Source organism: Fulmarus glacialis, unplaced genomic scaffold, assembly GCF_000690835.1.
Source record: "Fulmarus glacialis isolate BGI_N327 unplaced genomic scaffold, ASM69083v1 scaffold1144, whole genome shotgun sequence".
NCBI classification, from domain to species: domain Eukaryota; kingdom Metazoa; phylum Chordata; class Aves; order Procellariiformes; family Procellariidae; genus Fulmarus; species Fulmarus glacialis.
Window position 1 is genome coordinate 1,669 of NW_009209704.1, and position 16,367 is coordinate 18,035.

The 16,367-nt window shown below is 37.6% G+C and overlaps 1 protein-coding gene across 1 annotated transcript; it reads right to left on the minus strand.

The window, feature by feature from the left end:
- Window positions 1–411: 411 nt before the first annotated feature.
- Window positions 412–14,895, minus strand: GFPT2 (glutamine-fructose-6-phosphate transaminase 2). Its single transcript, XM_009576901.1, has 19 exons — window positions 14,742–14,895; window positions 12,900–13,007; window positions 12,168–12,266; window positions 11,350–11,475; window positions 10,727–10,785; window positions 10,082–10,216; window positions 8,583–8,644; window positions 7,185–7,264; window positions 6,788–6,905; window positions 5,940–6,103; window positions 5,295–5,390; window positions 5,092–5,189; window positions 4,631–4,751; window positions 4,155–4,312; window positions 3,905–4,019; window positions 3,168–3,295; window positions 2,301–2,468; window positions 1,697–1,858; window positions 412–1,082 (listed from the first exon to the last, which is right to left on the minus strand). Exons 1-19 carry the CDS (start codon window positions 14,893–14,895, stop codon window positions 1,038–1,040), a joined length of 2,196 nt encoding a protein of 731 aa, XP_009575196.1. The 3' UTR covers window positions 412–1,037.
- Between the last annotated feature and the right edge of the window lie 1,472 nt (window positions 14,896–16,367).

Below are 16,367 nucleotides of genomic sequence, written 5' to 3' on the forward strand. Positions count from 1 at the left end.
TGTGCCTACCTGGGAGACCTGCATGACACAGAAAGAACTAACCAAGGAACAGAGGAAAGAACTCTGATATCAGGATTTAGGCAAGACTGGGGGAGAACACAGTCTCTCCTACTTGTATCGGAGTACTGTGGTGCTGTACCTGTGTTCAGACCCGAGATGAGGAGTCACCAAGTTAAAAACAAAACAAACCCCACAAACAAAAAACCCACCACACATGAAACAAGAAGAATTATATAATCTTTTACTTGCATTGTAATTTCATTGTACACTCTTCAAACAGAAGTATCACTTGAAAGACACTCAGTTCCCTTATTTTGTTGCACTGTACATGTTATGCAAATAAGAGCTGGGGTGGTATACAAAACGTTGCTCTGGCTTTTCAAATAATTAGTTGAAAGAAGCAGAAATTTAAAACATAGCTGGGAATTTACAGCCACAGAAAAGCTTTGCAAATGACTGGTTAAATACAAAACACAGATGCAAAGGGGGAGGGGAAGCTGGGGAGAAAAAGGAACAACAAAGTTCCAGTTTGAGGCTGAAGTAGGAAAAAACCCTAACAACTGTACACAAGTGTCAACATGCTCAGTATTTACATTCTGAGCATTACCAATGCTACAGATAAGCAATGTACTAAAAAAATAACTTAAAAAAAGCTATACAATTGTAGTTATAAATACTCTATCTTTAAAACTAGTTAAGTAGTGTAGGCTAAAAAAAATGTTCACAGTTACTCTGGAGAGAGCTGTATATATATATATATATTGCACAGTAGAAAAGTTCATTCGGTATACCATGTGTAAACAATTCTTATCTTCTTTGGCAATTTCAGGACTTAGAGGAGTATTTGCTGTGAGCAGAAGCACTTGGGTACAAGGCACATCAAAAGCTTTTAAAGCTGCAAGATAAATCCTTCTGACACTTTCCAGTTAGCACTGTCATTCTCTATAGAAAACCGTGTACCTATCAATTCAGAACAACACATTTCTACAAGTATAACTCAGAGGTCTGGTGACAAAAACATCAGCTGTTCTTGGCTGTTATTCTACAGTAACAGATTTGGCCAAATTTCTTGGAAAGTCCACCTAGAATGAAGAGACAGACTTTCAGTATATGACAGAATAATACTGACATTCTGCATTTGACAGGTCATTTAGTGTGGTTTTTTTTTAGACTTCCTAATGACTTCTGCTTTATTCTAGACACATTAACACACACAAGAGACTATAGATCTGCAAATAATGACACTGTTGAATTCATCCTTGCTTCCAAAACCCTCCTAACAAACACATATTTGTTTTGCAGAGAGTACCTTTCCAAAGCAGTCATCATTATCAAAGTGACACACCTAGCCAGAGTTAACAAACTAAGCTGTACAAAGCACTGAACTATTCTAAGTTAAAGTACAATATCACATTTTAAGATTTAGTTTTCTGAAAAAGTCTTATCTGCACTCTTAACTAATCAAACTAAGCAAGTTATATTTATAAATTTTTAGAAGGATACCAACTAAAAAAAATATAAAGCTGAAGAATTGGCACTGAAATGCCATCTCTACTACCACAGTCACTATAAGCTCCACTAACTATTATCACAGTTCTTTGTTAGATATGCCATGTAACTGGATCTTTCACTTTACACTGGTAGGCGTAAGTTCAAAACTGCACTAACTGGAGTGTTAAATAGAGAAAGCACTTACATCGTATCCTCTGAGAACAGCCAGGTGGAATGAAAGCAACTGGAGGGGAATAACACTCAAGACTCCTTGAAGGCAGTCAACTGTATGAGGCAGCTCAATGGTTTTATAGGCAAATTTTGAGCTTTCTGTGTCTTCTTTAGAACACAGAATGATTGGACGACCCTGAAAATAAAATTTTGCAGTGTTAAGTGAAGAGCTGGCTTACAACTGCTTTGAAATACTGGCTGACAGCATGCCTGCAGTATGTTTGAAGATCCTGAGGTAGCTAACAAAGACAATGCCAGTCTTGCATAATGACTTCTGTCATGCACTGTTTTGTGAGACTTGAATGTTTTCATCTTGTAGAGTTTTAACATTATTCCATTTGCTTCAAAACAAACAAAAAACCCAAACGACCCACATGGAATCAGTTTTCACTACTAGTGTTAACCTTTAATGACAACCTACAATGCAGATATAGCATCTTATTTATAACTTAATTAGAAGGAAAAAAACAACACAACACCCCAAAACACCAATACATCCTTTTTCTGAGGCACAGTCAGCAGTAATACAACATGCACGATCTCCTTCCCTATGACATTGTATTAGTTAAACAGCTCACCTGTCGAGCAGTGACCTGTTGCAGAGCATTCTGGCACTTGGTGAAACAAGGATCCTTCATTATCACCATGATAACAGGCATTTGTTTATCTATTAGGGCTAACGGCCCATGTTTCAGCTCACCTGCCAGGATACCTTCAGAGTGCATATAGGTGATTTCTTTTATTTTCTAAAAAAACCAAATGCCATCAAGTTACTAGTAAATCAGATGATAAATAGAAGCCACAAGAAGCAACACACCAAGTCTGTACATCTGCCACTTAAATACAGACATACGGCATCAAGTTGGTATTTTCACAGATCGGTTAATAGTGAAAACAGACAGGCTTGTCTGCTGGGATTTCTAGCAGGCTGCTGGCAGAAGCAGAGCTTGCCTGTGTGCATGCATTTGCGGATAAAGAAATGGAGTAATCAACAGGAACTTTAAGCACCCAACACCCAGCACAACTTTGGCTAATGCAGTCTACTTTAACATTTCAAACTTCTGAAAGAGGGATATGTGTCCATTCCACCAGAATGTTCATAACATAATTTACAAGTTTCCTGCATGAGCATCTCATCTGAACATCAGCACATTGTGTTTTTCTGATGTTATTTTCAAATGTGTCAGCATTTTAAATTGTTTGGTTTTTTTAAAATAGACTCATTAAACACTGCATTTATTATGTGAAAGAAACAAGAAACTGGTATCATGTCCAGGTTCACCTTATGTATTTGTTCAATCCAACAGGACTAAATGCTCTCAGTTATACACAGCAGTTTTACTGCAGTAGAATTAAATTGTAATAAAATATTAGAAATAAACTATGGTGCAGAAGCCACAAAAGCTCATTTTAAATAACATCCAACAATATTGAGAGGTTCCTACCAGAGCTCCTTCCAGACAAGTGGCATAATTATATCCACGACCCATAACCAGCAGCGATCTTTGTTTGTACAGTTCAAGAGCCAAATCATGTATCTTCTCATCCAAGGACAAGACTTCTTTAATCATTTCTATTGGGGCCCACAAAAAGCACATATTAAAAACTTTAATTGGAAAAAATAGTTTGCTTGTAGTAGGATGTTCTAATGATCTATTAGAATAAATACGCTTAATGTAATTCAATCATTAACTTTGCATCTTTGACTGCAGTTTAAGGGTATTTTCTCCAGCCTTATTTACAGTAACAAATTTAAATCAACTATTGGTTTAAGCAGTGCTCATAAATCCCATATGTATTTCTAAAGGAAGTTGTGAACATCCGTTTTAAAGTCACCTTGAATTAGTTTCCTTTTATCTATCCTGATTTAAAGTGAAAGGCTTTAAAAATTTGAAGTTATCAATTTAGGAGATCAAATAATTTCTCATACAAAACTACCTTATTGTAACTAGAAAACCCAACCCATGAAAATTCTGATCTTCCTGCCAAGCTTCTTGGAAGCACACTTGTAAAATTGGCAATTAGTGCAGAAACTAATAGTCCATTTTTCTTATATTGTCTACCTTTCAGGAGGAGGGAGAGAGTGAAACTTGAATGAGAAAGAAACATCCCCAAGTAGTATTTTATATTGCCCATTACACAACATCCTCTATCCCTCCTCAAACCCAAAATATCAATATACCTGGCAATGATTTTAGTCCACTAATGATTTCCTGTCTCCTTTTCTGCAAGGAAATTCTGTCTTCAGACATCATTAGGCCAAACATTACAAGAGACACGAATTGGCTGGTATAAGCCTGCAGACAAAACAAAACATTTAGCAGCTAAGTCTGCAGAGAGTTAGTATGATCTCAGTTTGAAGTGCTACAATTAAAATTTTAATTGGATTCCACAGGGGTGAACTATGAAGTCAAACACTGAACAGCAATTACCTTTGTGCTTGCCACACCTATCTCAGGTCCTGCATTGATATGTACACCACAGTCAGTCTCCCTGGATATTGAGCTTCCGACCGTGTTTGTGATGCCAACTGTTAAAGCACGACGTTCTTTACAATACCTCAAGGCCATAAGTGTATCTGCAGTTTCACCTGGAAAACATTAATATCTTCACATCAGGCTGACAGAGGATAGTAACGATTCTGAAAAGCATAAAATTCTACACAACTGTGTTCTAAATAACTGCATGCACACTTACACAAGGCAAAATGCAACTGAAAACATTCTTTCAGCACCCACTCATTGTCTATATATTTGAATCAAGTCTGAAAGAAACTTTCATTCAAGACAAATCTGGCCCATTAGCCATCATCCTCCTTTGCAACATGCAGAAAGTAATAAATTATTGGCTTTTAAAAATTTTTCTACAGTTTTCTCTCAACTGAAGACAAACAGTAAATGAAGCTCACCTGACTGACTTATAAAAAAGCACACGTCATCTCTGAATACAGGTGTGTTTCTATCCAAGAAGTCACTAGCAAGTTCCACCATCACTGGTAATTCAGTTAATTCTTCCAATACTTGTCGAGTCTGTATTCAAGCAGCACACAGTATTTGTTAATATTGCTACCCATAGAAGTCTTGAAATCTTAAGAGTCAGAAAATCTAAATGGATTCTTATTACAAAAATTGATAATTACAGCTCACCAGAGCTTTAAAACCATGGTGAAAAAAGTTAATTTCTAGCATGGTAGGTAACAGCATTGGAGCATTAATAAAGAATGTGGCAAAAAGGAAAACTAAATAAAAGGGTGAGACCTCTCAATGACAGGCAAAGTTTGAGATATAGAAAAAAAGCATATGAAGAGCTGTTGTCTAAAAACCCAGCAACTAGGAGTTATATATGCATTTCAGCTAAGGCTGAACATACAGCTACTGCGGCGTGGTAACTGGTCCCACAGCCAATAATGATCAGTCTTCGGCATCTTCTGATTTCTTTCAAATGATCCTTCAGCCCCCCCAGCAGAACTGTAAACAAACAAACAAGCATATATCAATGGTGTATTTTATTTTCTAATTAATATGTTCAAAATTTGCAGGCTTAGTGCAGCTTGAATGCCTGTTCTGAGTTACCTCTACTGCTCTCGAAATTCACCCTGCCTCTCATCGTATTGACAACTGATTCTGGTTGTTCAAAAATTTCCTTTTGCATGAATGCACTGAAATTACCTGTTTAGAAAAACATTACATGTTAATGCTTAGGTTTGTTATTTGAAGTCTATGCAGTTACAAAGAGACAACTTTTAAGACAACCTGTGGTAGCAAGCTAATTTAAAATGACTGTGTTAGCTTACACCAAAGCTTAGGAATAGGTGAGAAGAAAGGAGGGATTAGTAGTTTGCTTTATTTGGTTGGATTTCCCAACACTGACAAGGTAACTGAATTGCTTTTTAAGGAAACTTCTGCATTCCACTTCAGTTCTTAGTTTACAATCAAAGTTTACCAACAACTACAACAACATGCTAACATTAGTTATATTTTCACTAAATATTTTGAGGTGAATAGACATATGTAGCCTTTTCCAAGGCTAAAAATGGGTAGGGTCCCATACCACCCACCTTTCCTTGGTCTTAAGCCTTTAAATTGCCAGCTCCCAGCACAAACAGCTTAAATATCAGGTCATTTTCACAACAAATTAGCAATTTTCTGCCTTATCTACTACACAAACAGTCAGTAACTATCCATCTTTGATACTCGTTTACAGATGTTTCAACCCACCCTTCATGATTTGTTGCAATTCCATCTGCAAGGTTTGGATGGCCCGGGAAGGATCATCACTAGCTGAACGTTCAAGACGGTGAATTGAAAGCTTCCCATCAGTTACTGCTGCAATGTCATCATCTTCTAAGAAAATTACTCTGTTGGTGTGCTCAATGATAGCACTACAGAAAAAACAGAGAAGACAAACCTGACATGTCAGTAAGAGTTGGTAGCAGCACTCCTTAAAGCAATTAAATATGCCACACAGCACTTCCAGCCCCCCTTCTATCTTCCTTTTGGACATAACTACAGATAGAGCCATCTTAAAGGAAATGGCTCCATCTGCTGCTCCTCCTGCACTCTCACAAGTTCCTGGAGCAGAAGGCTCAGGAACCACAGCACGGCATCTCACATCAAAATCTTGCCTCCCAGTGTTCCTGATGGACCCCTAAGGTCACAAACTTGTTTGAGATAAATGCCTACCTGATGTCCAGATTCCCGCTAAGTTTGGAACCATACCACTATTTCCTCCTCTGATAGCTGGATTATAATGCCAAAACCCAGACTAACCTATAGTCTGCCAAGTACTTGGCTGATAGTGTCTATTTGTACCCAACTTACCTTCCTACACTGGATGCATTTTACACAGAGGTTAGCAATTGGCAGATATTGCACTTGTTTGCAGTTCAAATGCTGATGTCAAGCCCTCACATTTTTCAACCCTGGGAGCTTTATGAAATTACCTGAATTAGAAGCTATTCTACCAAAAAACGATTGTACAGCAGCAAGACAGTGTAAGATTTCCAGAACTGTCGCACTTCTAAACAAAACCAGTATTTTGAGAAACGTTTAAGTACTTTTACTACCTTGCATCTGAAGCAAAGAAGAATTCTACTGCCTTATCCCCAACAGCATGAAGGCAGGTAGAGCTGTCCAGTCTTTTCATTCGTGAATTGCATATGTTCTTCACATTCTCAATGTTGCCTATTAAAGAAATGAGACACTTTAAGTGCAAAACCAGATCTGTTCAAGTTAGAGATTACAGACTATACAGGTTCAAGGTATCACAGTTACACAAGTATTTTGTGTATGTACATGAACTACGCATTCAGTAATATAAAAATAGAATATCCTCAGCTAAAAAGCTATTTGGGGCATCAGCTGGTAGTTTTATAGTACAAAGACCAATTAACCTAATTTCTAATCATAAAGTAACAATAATTTTGGCTCTTAAAAATAATGTAATTGGATTTATCAACTTACATGTTCTATATAAAACAGGAATCTGTTCAGTGGAGAGCTTGTACTTGCTCCTAACCCCAATGAGCAAAGGACTCCCTCTCCTACAAAGGGAAAACATGCAAGTTTATAAAGATATAATTCGAATACCATTTTTAAACAAAGCTTATTCTGCCTCTGAAGTGAGCCAGCAATAAGCTCCAGTGCTCTTTACTATTGATATACTGTTCCACCCTTTAGCCTTTTAAACTCAGAAACTGCACCTCTGACACTGTAGAATATTAAGATCATTTTTTAATTATATGGGTCACATGCCATATTGAAGAGCTTACTAAAAAAAAATCTCACAGGAATAAAAGAGTAATTCACACACACACCCCCCAACACCTCAGATTACAAGTTTAGCTTCTCTTAATCCTCTCAGTTCTAAAAACCCAAACCTGAACCACATATAGAATAGTTCATTTCAGAAGATGTTCTTCAGTTAGAGTGATGACACAGCTGGCTTTTTCACAATTTTAATATAGTCTTATTTTAGACCACGGAAGCAATGGGCTTTTTGGTTGTAGTATAAAACAGTCTTTATTCCCACTGCTGCTTCACTTGCTACTTTAATATCTTTACATTTCCTGAAAGTTATTTTCCAAGTCATAAATATAAGTAGAACTTATACAGAAAAAAACTCATAAATGCTATGACATCTATAGAACACTATTTGTATAACCTATTAGCGTGATGGCTTTCTAGGCAACCTGAACATACTTCTCTCAGTCTTTACTCAATGTGAAGTAAAATTGAACCATACCCTTTCCCTCCCCTTTTTCATACAGGAGGAACGTTAGCACACTCTTAGAACAACTTTAGAAACTTTAGAGGATACACTGAGCTTCCTATTGACACACTGTGACAGATAAAAGGACAGACTAGGGAATGAGTTTGTCAGTGGCACATTCTGAGTGTGTCATTTGGACGATCTCCAACCAAAAGTGTATTTGTATGAAGGAGGAAAACATTATCCTATTACTTTTCACTACAGTCTTTGCATCCTCAAAAAGTGAGTAGTCATATCTAATTTATTAAACAAACTCAAGTTAAAGACTATAGACAATCAACACAAGCCTCTGGAAATTCTGTGACCTGCAGTCAGTACAGCTCAAATCAAGTTATATTTAATAGTCAGTTGAAGAGATGCTCAGCAGAGCTTTACTGCATTTCACAAGGATTCCACTTGTGCAGTTATCTACCTTTTGAGTTTTTGTTAATTAAGCACTTTAAACATCAGTATTCTATAGGTTTTGGGGGGTGTTTTTGTGTGTGTGGGTTGTTGGAGTTTTGGGTTGGTTTGGTTTTTTTTAAAGCGATGTTAGCATTTTTTTTAACCTAAAAAAGCGTGAATTATGTATAAAATGGACTTTTACTAACCTGGTAGCAACAGCTTCACCTGGGTAATGGATGCTCTTGAAAACCAATGCAAAAGCACCTTCCTGGAAACCATGCAAACAGAGAGAAAAAAAAAATCCTAAACAACTTATCTCGTTTAGTTGCATCTCATTAAACTGGGGCCCCTCTTCCTGAGGAGGCTGTGAAGGAAAGCTCTTTACTACTATCAGGAATCTCTTCCTGGAGGGCAGACTGCACCTTTAAAGGAATTGGTCACGGAGCAGAACAAGCTAACATGTACTTAACAGTGCAACAGCAGAAAGATCAGGAAGTGAGCACTTAGCCTCTCTTTATAAACAAAAACAATACCTTCCAATGCAAGGGTTAAGAAAGTCTCCGAGGTATTACTCGTAATCAACGTGAAGTCTGTTAGACATTTAATTTTAGTAAGACTTTTAATAAGAATGTGCATGTAACTGCATTTTATCGTGCATTTTCAGCTACAATTTTGGAGTTACGACTTCTAGTTTAAGCAGCAAATTCTCACTAACTTATTTCCAAAAAAAACCTCCATCAAGGAAAAAAACCCACAAAATCCACAACACAAGAACAAAACCAGGAACAATTAACCACTCTATAGTATTAACACAGCTTGCAAACTTGAGTAGTATTCCAAAAGCAAGCGCAAAAGCAAACAGGAGAGAGGTAGTAACATTCACTCCTCTCGCAGGGACTCCAGTCTGAGACTGCTCTGCTCTCCTGCGCTCAGGTCAAGTCACCCTTCCCTTCCCCTCAACCAGGTGGCTGCACCACTATTCCCGCTTGACCCACACAGGCCTTTACTCCCTGTGTATTCCAGCCCTGCTCTAGGGGAATCCTACAGAGCTGCTTCAGAGAAGGGAAAGGGGCGGTGAAAAAAGCATAAGAAACTGCAGGAAGGGGAGGGAAAACATCTGCCCCGAGACTGGGGGAGGAAACAAAGCAAGCTTTCTCCAAGTTTGCAATGCATCTATCGAAGTTTTTAAGCATTCACATACTAAGTAACAGTAGATTTCCACTTCACCGTTTGGGAACCAGCTATGCCATGAACCAGTACAGCTTGTTAGATCTATTTCCAAATATGGGAGCCAAGGCATACTATTAGACAAACTTGAATCACAGCAGTGTTTTAACATAATCAGAATAGCCTTTAAGAACACACTGCCCCTTATGACAGATTTCAATCCCCAGAGACTCCTACAATTTTTTTTTTTTAATTAAGCTGCTTCATTATAAAACCATGATAACCTCTTGCTTTAAAAAAACAAACCAAAAATCACCGCTAATGCAACTTAAAAATTTACCACTGAAAAGCCTTCGAAGTTTCCAAAGTTTTAATCTAATTTCTTGGTCTATTAAGCATTGTTTAGCGGCCAAAAAGCATTATTTGCAGCACCTTCTAAGGAATCCTGCAGAGGATCTAAATACATAAATGCAGAATACTAAGGAATCCCACAAATAGCTTACACTTTAGTACAGGAAAAAAGGAACTTCCCACTTACCAACTGTTGAATAACTCTTTCCACCAAGGCTGAAAAACTGGTGTCCTCACTCTCTCTGTTGTCATACATGTATTTGATCAATTTGGGGATCGTTTCTGTATCCGTCTCAGATTCGAATTCATAGCCTTTGCTCTCCTGAAATATAGAACAGTAAAAAGTGTTTTCATCCTCAGGCAAGAAAAACTGAAGAGCCTTTCAGTTGTCTCCCATCAGAAACTGCACAGTAAGACAGACTGGAACACTACACTAGACTAGTGGATATACATCACTATAGATGAAATGTAAAGACTTATCCTGTCATAGCTTACTCGTTCAGAAATACTGTAATAAGACATGTAGTAAGACTTGCTTAGCATCTGTCAAGCAACAAGAGATAGGAGGGAGCCCACTCCACACACCCTCTCAAACAATTTGAGCGCAAACTGCTACTCTACTCATAAGTACTTTGCATTCAGGATTACAAGAACATATTGCACTTCACCAGCTCCTGCATATCTTTATTAGGCAGACTCCTTCACACTACTATTTTGTAGATGATATCAAGAAACTTGAATTCAGATTCCAACAAAGTCAACTGTCAGTCATCTGACAGTAGTTGGTGGGGCATTTACTTTTAGTTTTAGAACCAAGTTGCCACAGACTCACCAGAAATTTTCTCAGGTCCTTATAATTTGTGATGATTCCATTATGGATAACAACAAATTCTAAAAGGAAAAAAATATATATACACATCAGTAATGGAAAACTAAGATATTTAACTCAGAACACAAAATTAGAGGAAAAAAGCTTAGAAGTACACTAGAAACTACCTGCTACAGCTTTCAGACCTACAGTTTATCATAACATGGACAACAGAAAGCAGCTTCTTACAAATTCTGAAAACATACGAAGGTTGTTCCAAATCATCAAGACAGTTTTAAACTACATCCAGTAGAATAGCACCAAGCCATCTCAAGTGAAAAACGATATGAATTCTCCTGTTTCCAGGCCCAACAATATTGATGCACTTACATTTTCAGAGTCTTAGCTTTTAAAACAAGAATGTTGTCCTTTGACTACATCAATTTTCAGAAAACAGATCTCAATCTTTTACAGTGTTACTTTAGCCTCAGAAGAGGCTATTTTATTGTAAAAGTGTCTAACCTAGATAGAATAGCAACAGTATACAAAATAGATACCATAATGCTAGCAAGAAGAGAGTACATATGTACTATGTGGGTTCAACCATTTCAGATTCATAGTTCCAGAGTTCTGCAGAGATTACATACCATTCCTTTTATCTGATCTCTGAGGGTGACTGTTTATTGCACTTGGTACTCCATGGGTCGCCCAGCGAGTATGAGCCATTCCAAAATGTGTTTCAAAATCTGCTTTTGAATCCAGGTCATCTTGTTCTATACATCAGAAATTCAGTTTACTGAGTATTTAAAGTTGAGCCTCTCACACACACACACCCACCCTAGTAAAACACTAAGAGAATTCCTACAGGCAAAAATCTAAAAGTTATCTTCTGGCTTTCTTTTAAACCATTTGCTTTCTTGACATTACACTTCAGATAGTTCAAGCTATTGTGATTAAAACTTTGTTTGCCAAGATTCGAGTATTTTCAGCCAATACTACCAGCTAGGCTAACAGACCACATTACTACAAATTATAATATAAACGTATTAAAACACAATTTCAGTTCTTCACAGATGGAAGCACTGCATAAAGCAGATTGTGATGACAGCCAGATGCTTAAATGCTCATAAATTCTGTCAGAGTCCATGTTCTGATGTTTCAGCTACCAAGCACAGAAATCATCCGAGTAAAGCACAAAGGGAGCCCAGGTCTTGAACAAAGAAGCAACCAAAAGAGGGGAGAGTAGACTGATAGCTTCACAGCGCTATATCTAAAGATCTTGCTTTTCTAACTTGCTTTTCAAGTGCAGATTTGGGGGGCACAAACAATTTAACTGCCATTGGATTACAAAATGCAGTTATTTCTGGTACAAAATCCTAACTGTAATTTCATGGTCTTTCTGCTGAGATGCAGATATTATCTGACTGGGAGGCCAAAGTAAAGAGGTAATTTTTAAGACACCTACTGTACAACTCTTCTTCCAGGGCCTTTACTTTTCCTCTTTTCTTCACTAATTTGATGAACCTTTCTTTATCTTCATTATTATTTCCATCAACTGCCACTCCTACAGCACAGGACACAGTCACAAGTGTTATTTAAAGTATGAAATACACTGGATGAAAAAAAGGCTGAGAAAATACAGACAGGCACACACTAGTGAAACAATTATTTTAAAATTATCCTGCAATGGGATATACTTGAAGTCTGTCACTAGACTTGGATATGTTCAAATCAAACTAGATGAAGTCTATATCCACTGCATGAATGAAAATATACACGAGCCATCTCAAATTTTGCTTGAGGACAAACTGATATATTTTGCCCAATTAAATTAGCCAACTCAAATTTAAAGACAAGTTTAGCATTCTTCATCCTTTCACTGGGACTCACATGCACAAAAAAGGCTGAGGCACAAACTACATGACCCTGTATGGTCGTCTCCTTCCTCGCACCCTGTTTGCTTTGCTTATGTGTACTAAACCTCAACCACCATCTGATTACAGAGCTACACACCCAGTTTAAAGTCCTGAGAAAAGCTGAAGAAGAAAATGCAATAATAAAGGTAATTAGTTCTGATCTTTCAATCTGCAGGACAAAAAAAAAAAAGAAATCTAACACGCAGAAGTTGAAAGCACCCAAAAAGTCACATAGGTGGTTACTGGTTGCTAAAATTAATTTGTTGAGTTCATTTACATACCTGCAGAATCATATCCTCTGTATTCCAGTCTCTGTAATCCTTTTATCAGGGTTTCAAATATTTCCTTCCGAGTCCGAGGCACTCTGTAGTTTAGATAAGCAAAAATTCCTGTTTAAAGAGAAAAGAGGAAGGGGGGAAAAAGAAGCAAAGATTTTTTTTAGAGTTTGTATCCCTTCAGACTCAATTTAAAACCCTTTAAAACTAGCATCACAGAGAGGTCCTAGGGGGACCCCGCCTCCCATTTAGTACAATTCTTCCTACAAGGTTTTTAAATGGAAAGAGTTCAAATACAACACAGGATTGTTGTATCAGGACCCTCATTTCCACCACGCAAACACATACGCTTTCCTGGCCAGTTTCACTCTCCTTATGTTACCCACCAAGAGTTAAACAGTTGAGAGAGCTTAAAAAAAAATTCTACTTTTCATGAAAAACACAGCTGAAAATGGGAACATTGTGATCTATTTCATACCCAGATCTAAAACTAGACATTCAAAGAAGGAATATATTCACCAATACTAACACAAGGAGACTTTTGTAATCAAAGTCATGGCCTTAAATACCCACGGGTAGGTACTAGGCACAACATCTATTTCTGAAAGGCTCCAGCTTAATCCTGTATACAACAGTCACTCCAGCAGGAAGAGACTAGAGAAGAAAACATAAAGGAAGGGCAGAAGTCAAAAGGATAGGACAACAAAGGAAAGAAACAGAAGATACAAAAACAGGGTCACCCAAAAAACAAGCATTCACCCTTTGCGCTGCCTCGAGACAATGCTGCCTGCCAAACCCAGCTCAGAGACGTAAGGTCTGTTTGCTTGCCCCATGTTACTCAGGTCAACTCTTACAGAGGCATCATAGGGAAGACGTGAACTCACTTCTTGCCTACTCGGCAAACAGAGCCTGGAAGAGTCTGCAAGTCTGATCCCTCTTCTCTTGAATACATCAGTCATGAACCAAGAAGTGGCTTTTTCAGTTTTGGGGTTGGTTCTCTGCCTCCGCACAAATTATTTTTTGGAAGGCAAAAGTACACAAACATTTTTTCATTAGAAGGAGTTTGGGGCATGTTGTTTTATCTTTAGACAAGGTGTAATAAAAAGGTCACCTGCACAGAAAGACACAACCATTCCTTTTCTCTGCCTACTGCTCTTCCTGGGACTTCTGCATTTGTAAGGACAGATTAGGCCCTTTTACCAACTCTTGCACATCTGTACCCCAATAAAACAGAAACGTCTAATTTCACTGTTTCAACAGTTTCTCCAAGCAACAAGTCAGGACTGGAGACTACAGTTAGGAAAAGCCAGACTTTTAAGAGCTCAACAGATAAGCAGTTCAGACAAGCAAGTGTTTTAAATAGAGAAAGCCTTTGTTTGAAATTTAACACCCTCCTCCCCTTCAATTAAGGCTTTTGAACTGTAAATGGCTGTAGTGAAGAAGCTGTTATAATGATACACCAATAAATCTCCCTTATAAATATTGTTGCGAATTCGGTTACTCCACTGGTTTTAAGCCATTAATACTGTTGATTTGACAGTGAGACTAAGAGACTATTACATTGGTCTCTGAATTTATCTCAGAAGGATTAAAGGGTGGAAAATGCTTTTCTGCTACAGAACTGAGATTTATGAGGAGCCCAGCCTGATTATTTCTAGAATGTCCAACATTAACAGAGATATTAAGACAATAGTTGTATTTAAAGAGGTATTTGGGAATTTGAACAGCTAAATACTGTTTTTCATGGACACTTTGAAAAATAATGCCTCCAGTTATATACAGTCACCTTAGACTAAGAGCCGGTTGATCGTTTTTCCAGACAGATATTTACCGTTCTCTGGCACTGACCACGAACCTCAAGAGCAGCATTCTTCAATTTCTTCAATACAAATTTCTCAACATCATTCCAAAACATTGCTACACACCTCATTTCAGATCCAGCTCTACTTTCTAGGCCAGATTTCACAATGTATTTAAGACGCATCAGCCTTGTATGTTCCATGTGGCATCTCTGGCTACACAGAGCTCCAGGAAAAACCTTCCTTTGGGACGTCCTTACAATGCTACCAGTGTGCTGCAATTGTTAAAGAGATCCTTGTTTCCAGGGAACTGTAGCTGTGCTTCTACACACGTGAATTAGGAGACGCAGAAGTCACCAGAGGCCATTTACAATGAAAGCAATAGCTGCAGCCTGACTTCTCAAGGAATGTATTATAAAATCTTTCAGTTAAAGGAAATAAATCTTACTCTCAGCACCGTTTCTCTACTACTTTTCTGTTTCATCATTTACCCACTTGCATATTTTCTTCCCTACTAAGTCATCATTTTGGCTAGATTTAAAGCACATTGCTCAACTCATGTAGAAACAACTTCTGATAAAGACTTCTTGTAGCTTAATTCCTTCTGGAAGCAAACCAATATGACTGAATCTTAGATGAACCACACTCATAAGAGAGTTTTGTGATGCTTGCAAAGTTACCTTATAATGGCCTCCCCAAGCTATGAGATGCAATTTCCAGAGCTTGCATCTCTCCTCCCCAATGAAGACTCAAGTACTCTCCAAGCCAATGCAATACTGAAGTGACATGTATCAAGTAAGGTAATATTTATTTGTCAGCACAATATAAGCAATGAAATACTTTCCGAAGTCATACGTACAAACATAGAATCCAATTAAACCTTTAAGAAGTGTTTTACTAGGGCATTGCTCTCTTGACCTGAATGCTAAATCTAGTTTCTAACTTTCCATAATTACAGAGTTTACATAGAAGCATGAACTCGGTCAATCATGTATGGCTTACCTTTAGAATCAGACACTCAAAACAGAAACAGAAGGTTGTTAAAACATCACTAAAGCCTTTAAAGGTTTAATCAGGTGCAGACACTGAAAGCAAGGCTCTTCCTTTACGTGCATATCAAGACTTTAGAGTTTCCCCTTTCCCTCTCAGGACTGCAAGCAGAACGTCAAGAAGAAGAAAAGTTCATTGAGAATTTTTTTGTGGGAAAAAAACACAAGAACTCTTGCAATTGCAAGACTTCACCAAAATCAAGAAGGGGGCAGCCTATACTTGAAGTTTGAACAAAATTAATAATTTTTTTTTTTTAAAATAAAAGGATGCCTTTGCTGGGGCAAGCACATTGTTGATGCCAGAAACTTAGCTCTGAGAAAGTCTCAGTCTCAACTTCATATCCTGATGAAACTAATTTTGGTTTAAAATAGGTAGATCATCAGTTTCAGAGCATCTTACCTGTTTTTTAAACCCTGCATACTTTTGCTATACTGTCTTCTTACATGTAAGTGTGATAACATCTCAACTTTGTTTTCTGAAGAGCATGTTTATGGCAGTATTTAGTGACCTATGTATTTTCAAAACAGAAAACAATGGGTTTAAAACTTCATGTGCTACCTGAAGTCAGAGAAAACACAACAGGACATATTTTCAACACTTAAACCTGGAAAGATATGCAAAAATA

What these genes read in the sequence shown, in the direction of transcription:
- GFPT2 (XM_009576901.1), bottom strand. Translation starts at nt 14,895, where the DNA reads ATGGAACATACAAGGCTGATGCGTCTTAAATACATTGTGAAATCTGGC. An exon ending in GAGATCAGATAAAAGGAATG is followed by an intron (nt 10,786 to 11,349) that starts GTATGTAATCTC and finishes TTTTCCTTTTAG; the next exon opens with AATTTGTTGTTATCCATAAT. An exon ending in AAAGAGTTATTCAACAGTTG is followed by an intron (nt 8,645 to 10,081) that starts GTAAGTGGGAAG and finishes CATGGTTTCCAG; the next exon opens with GAAGGTGCTTTTGCATTGGT.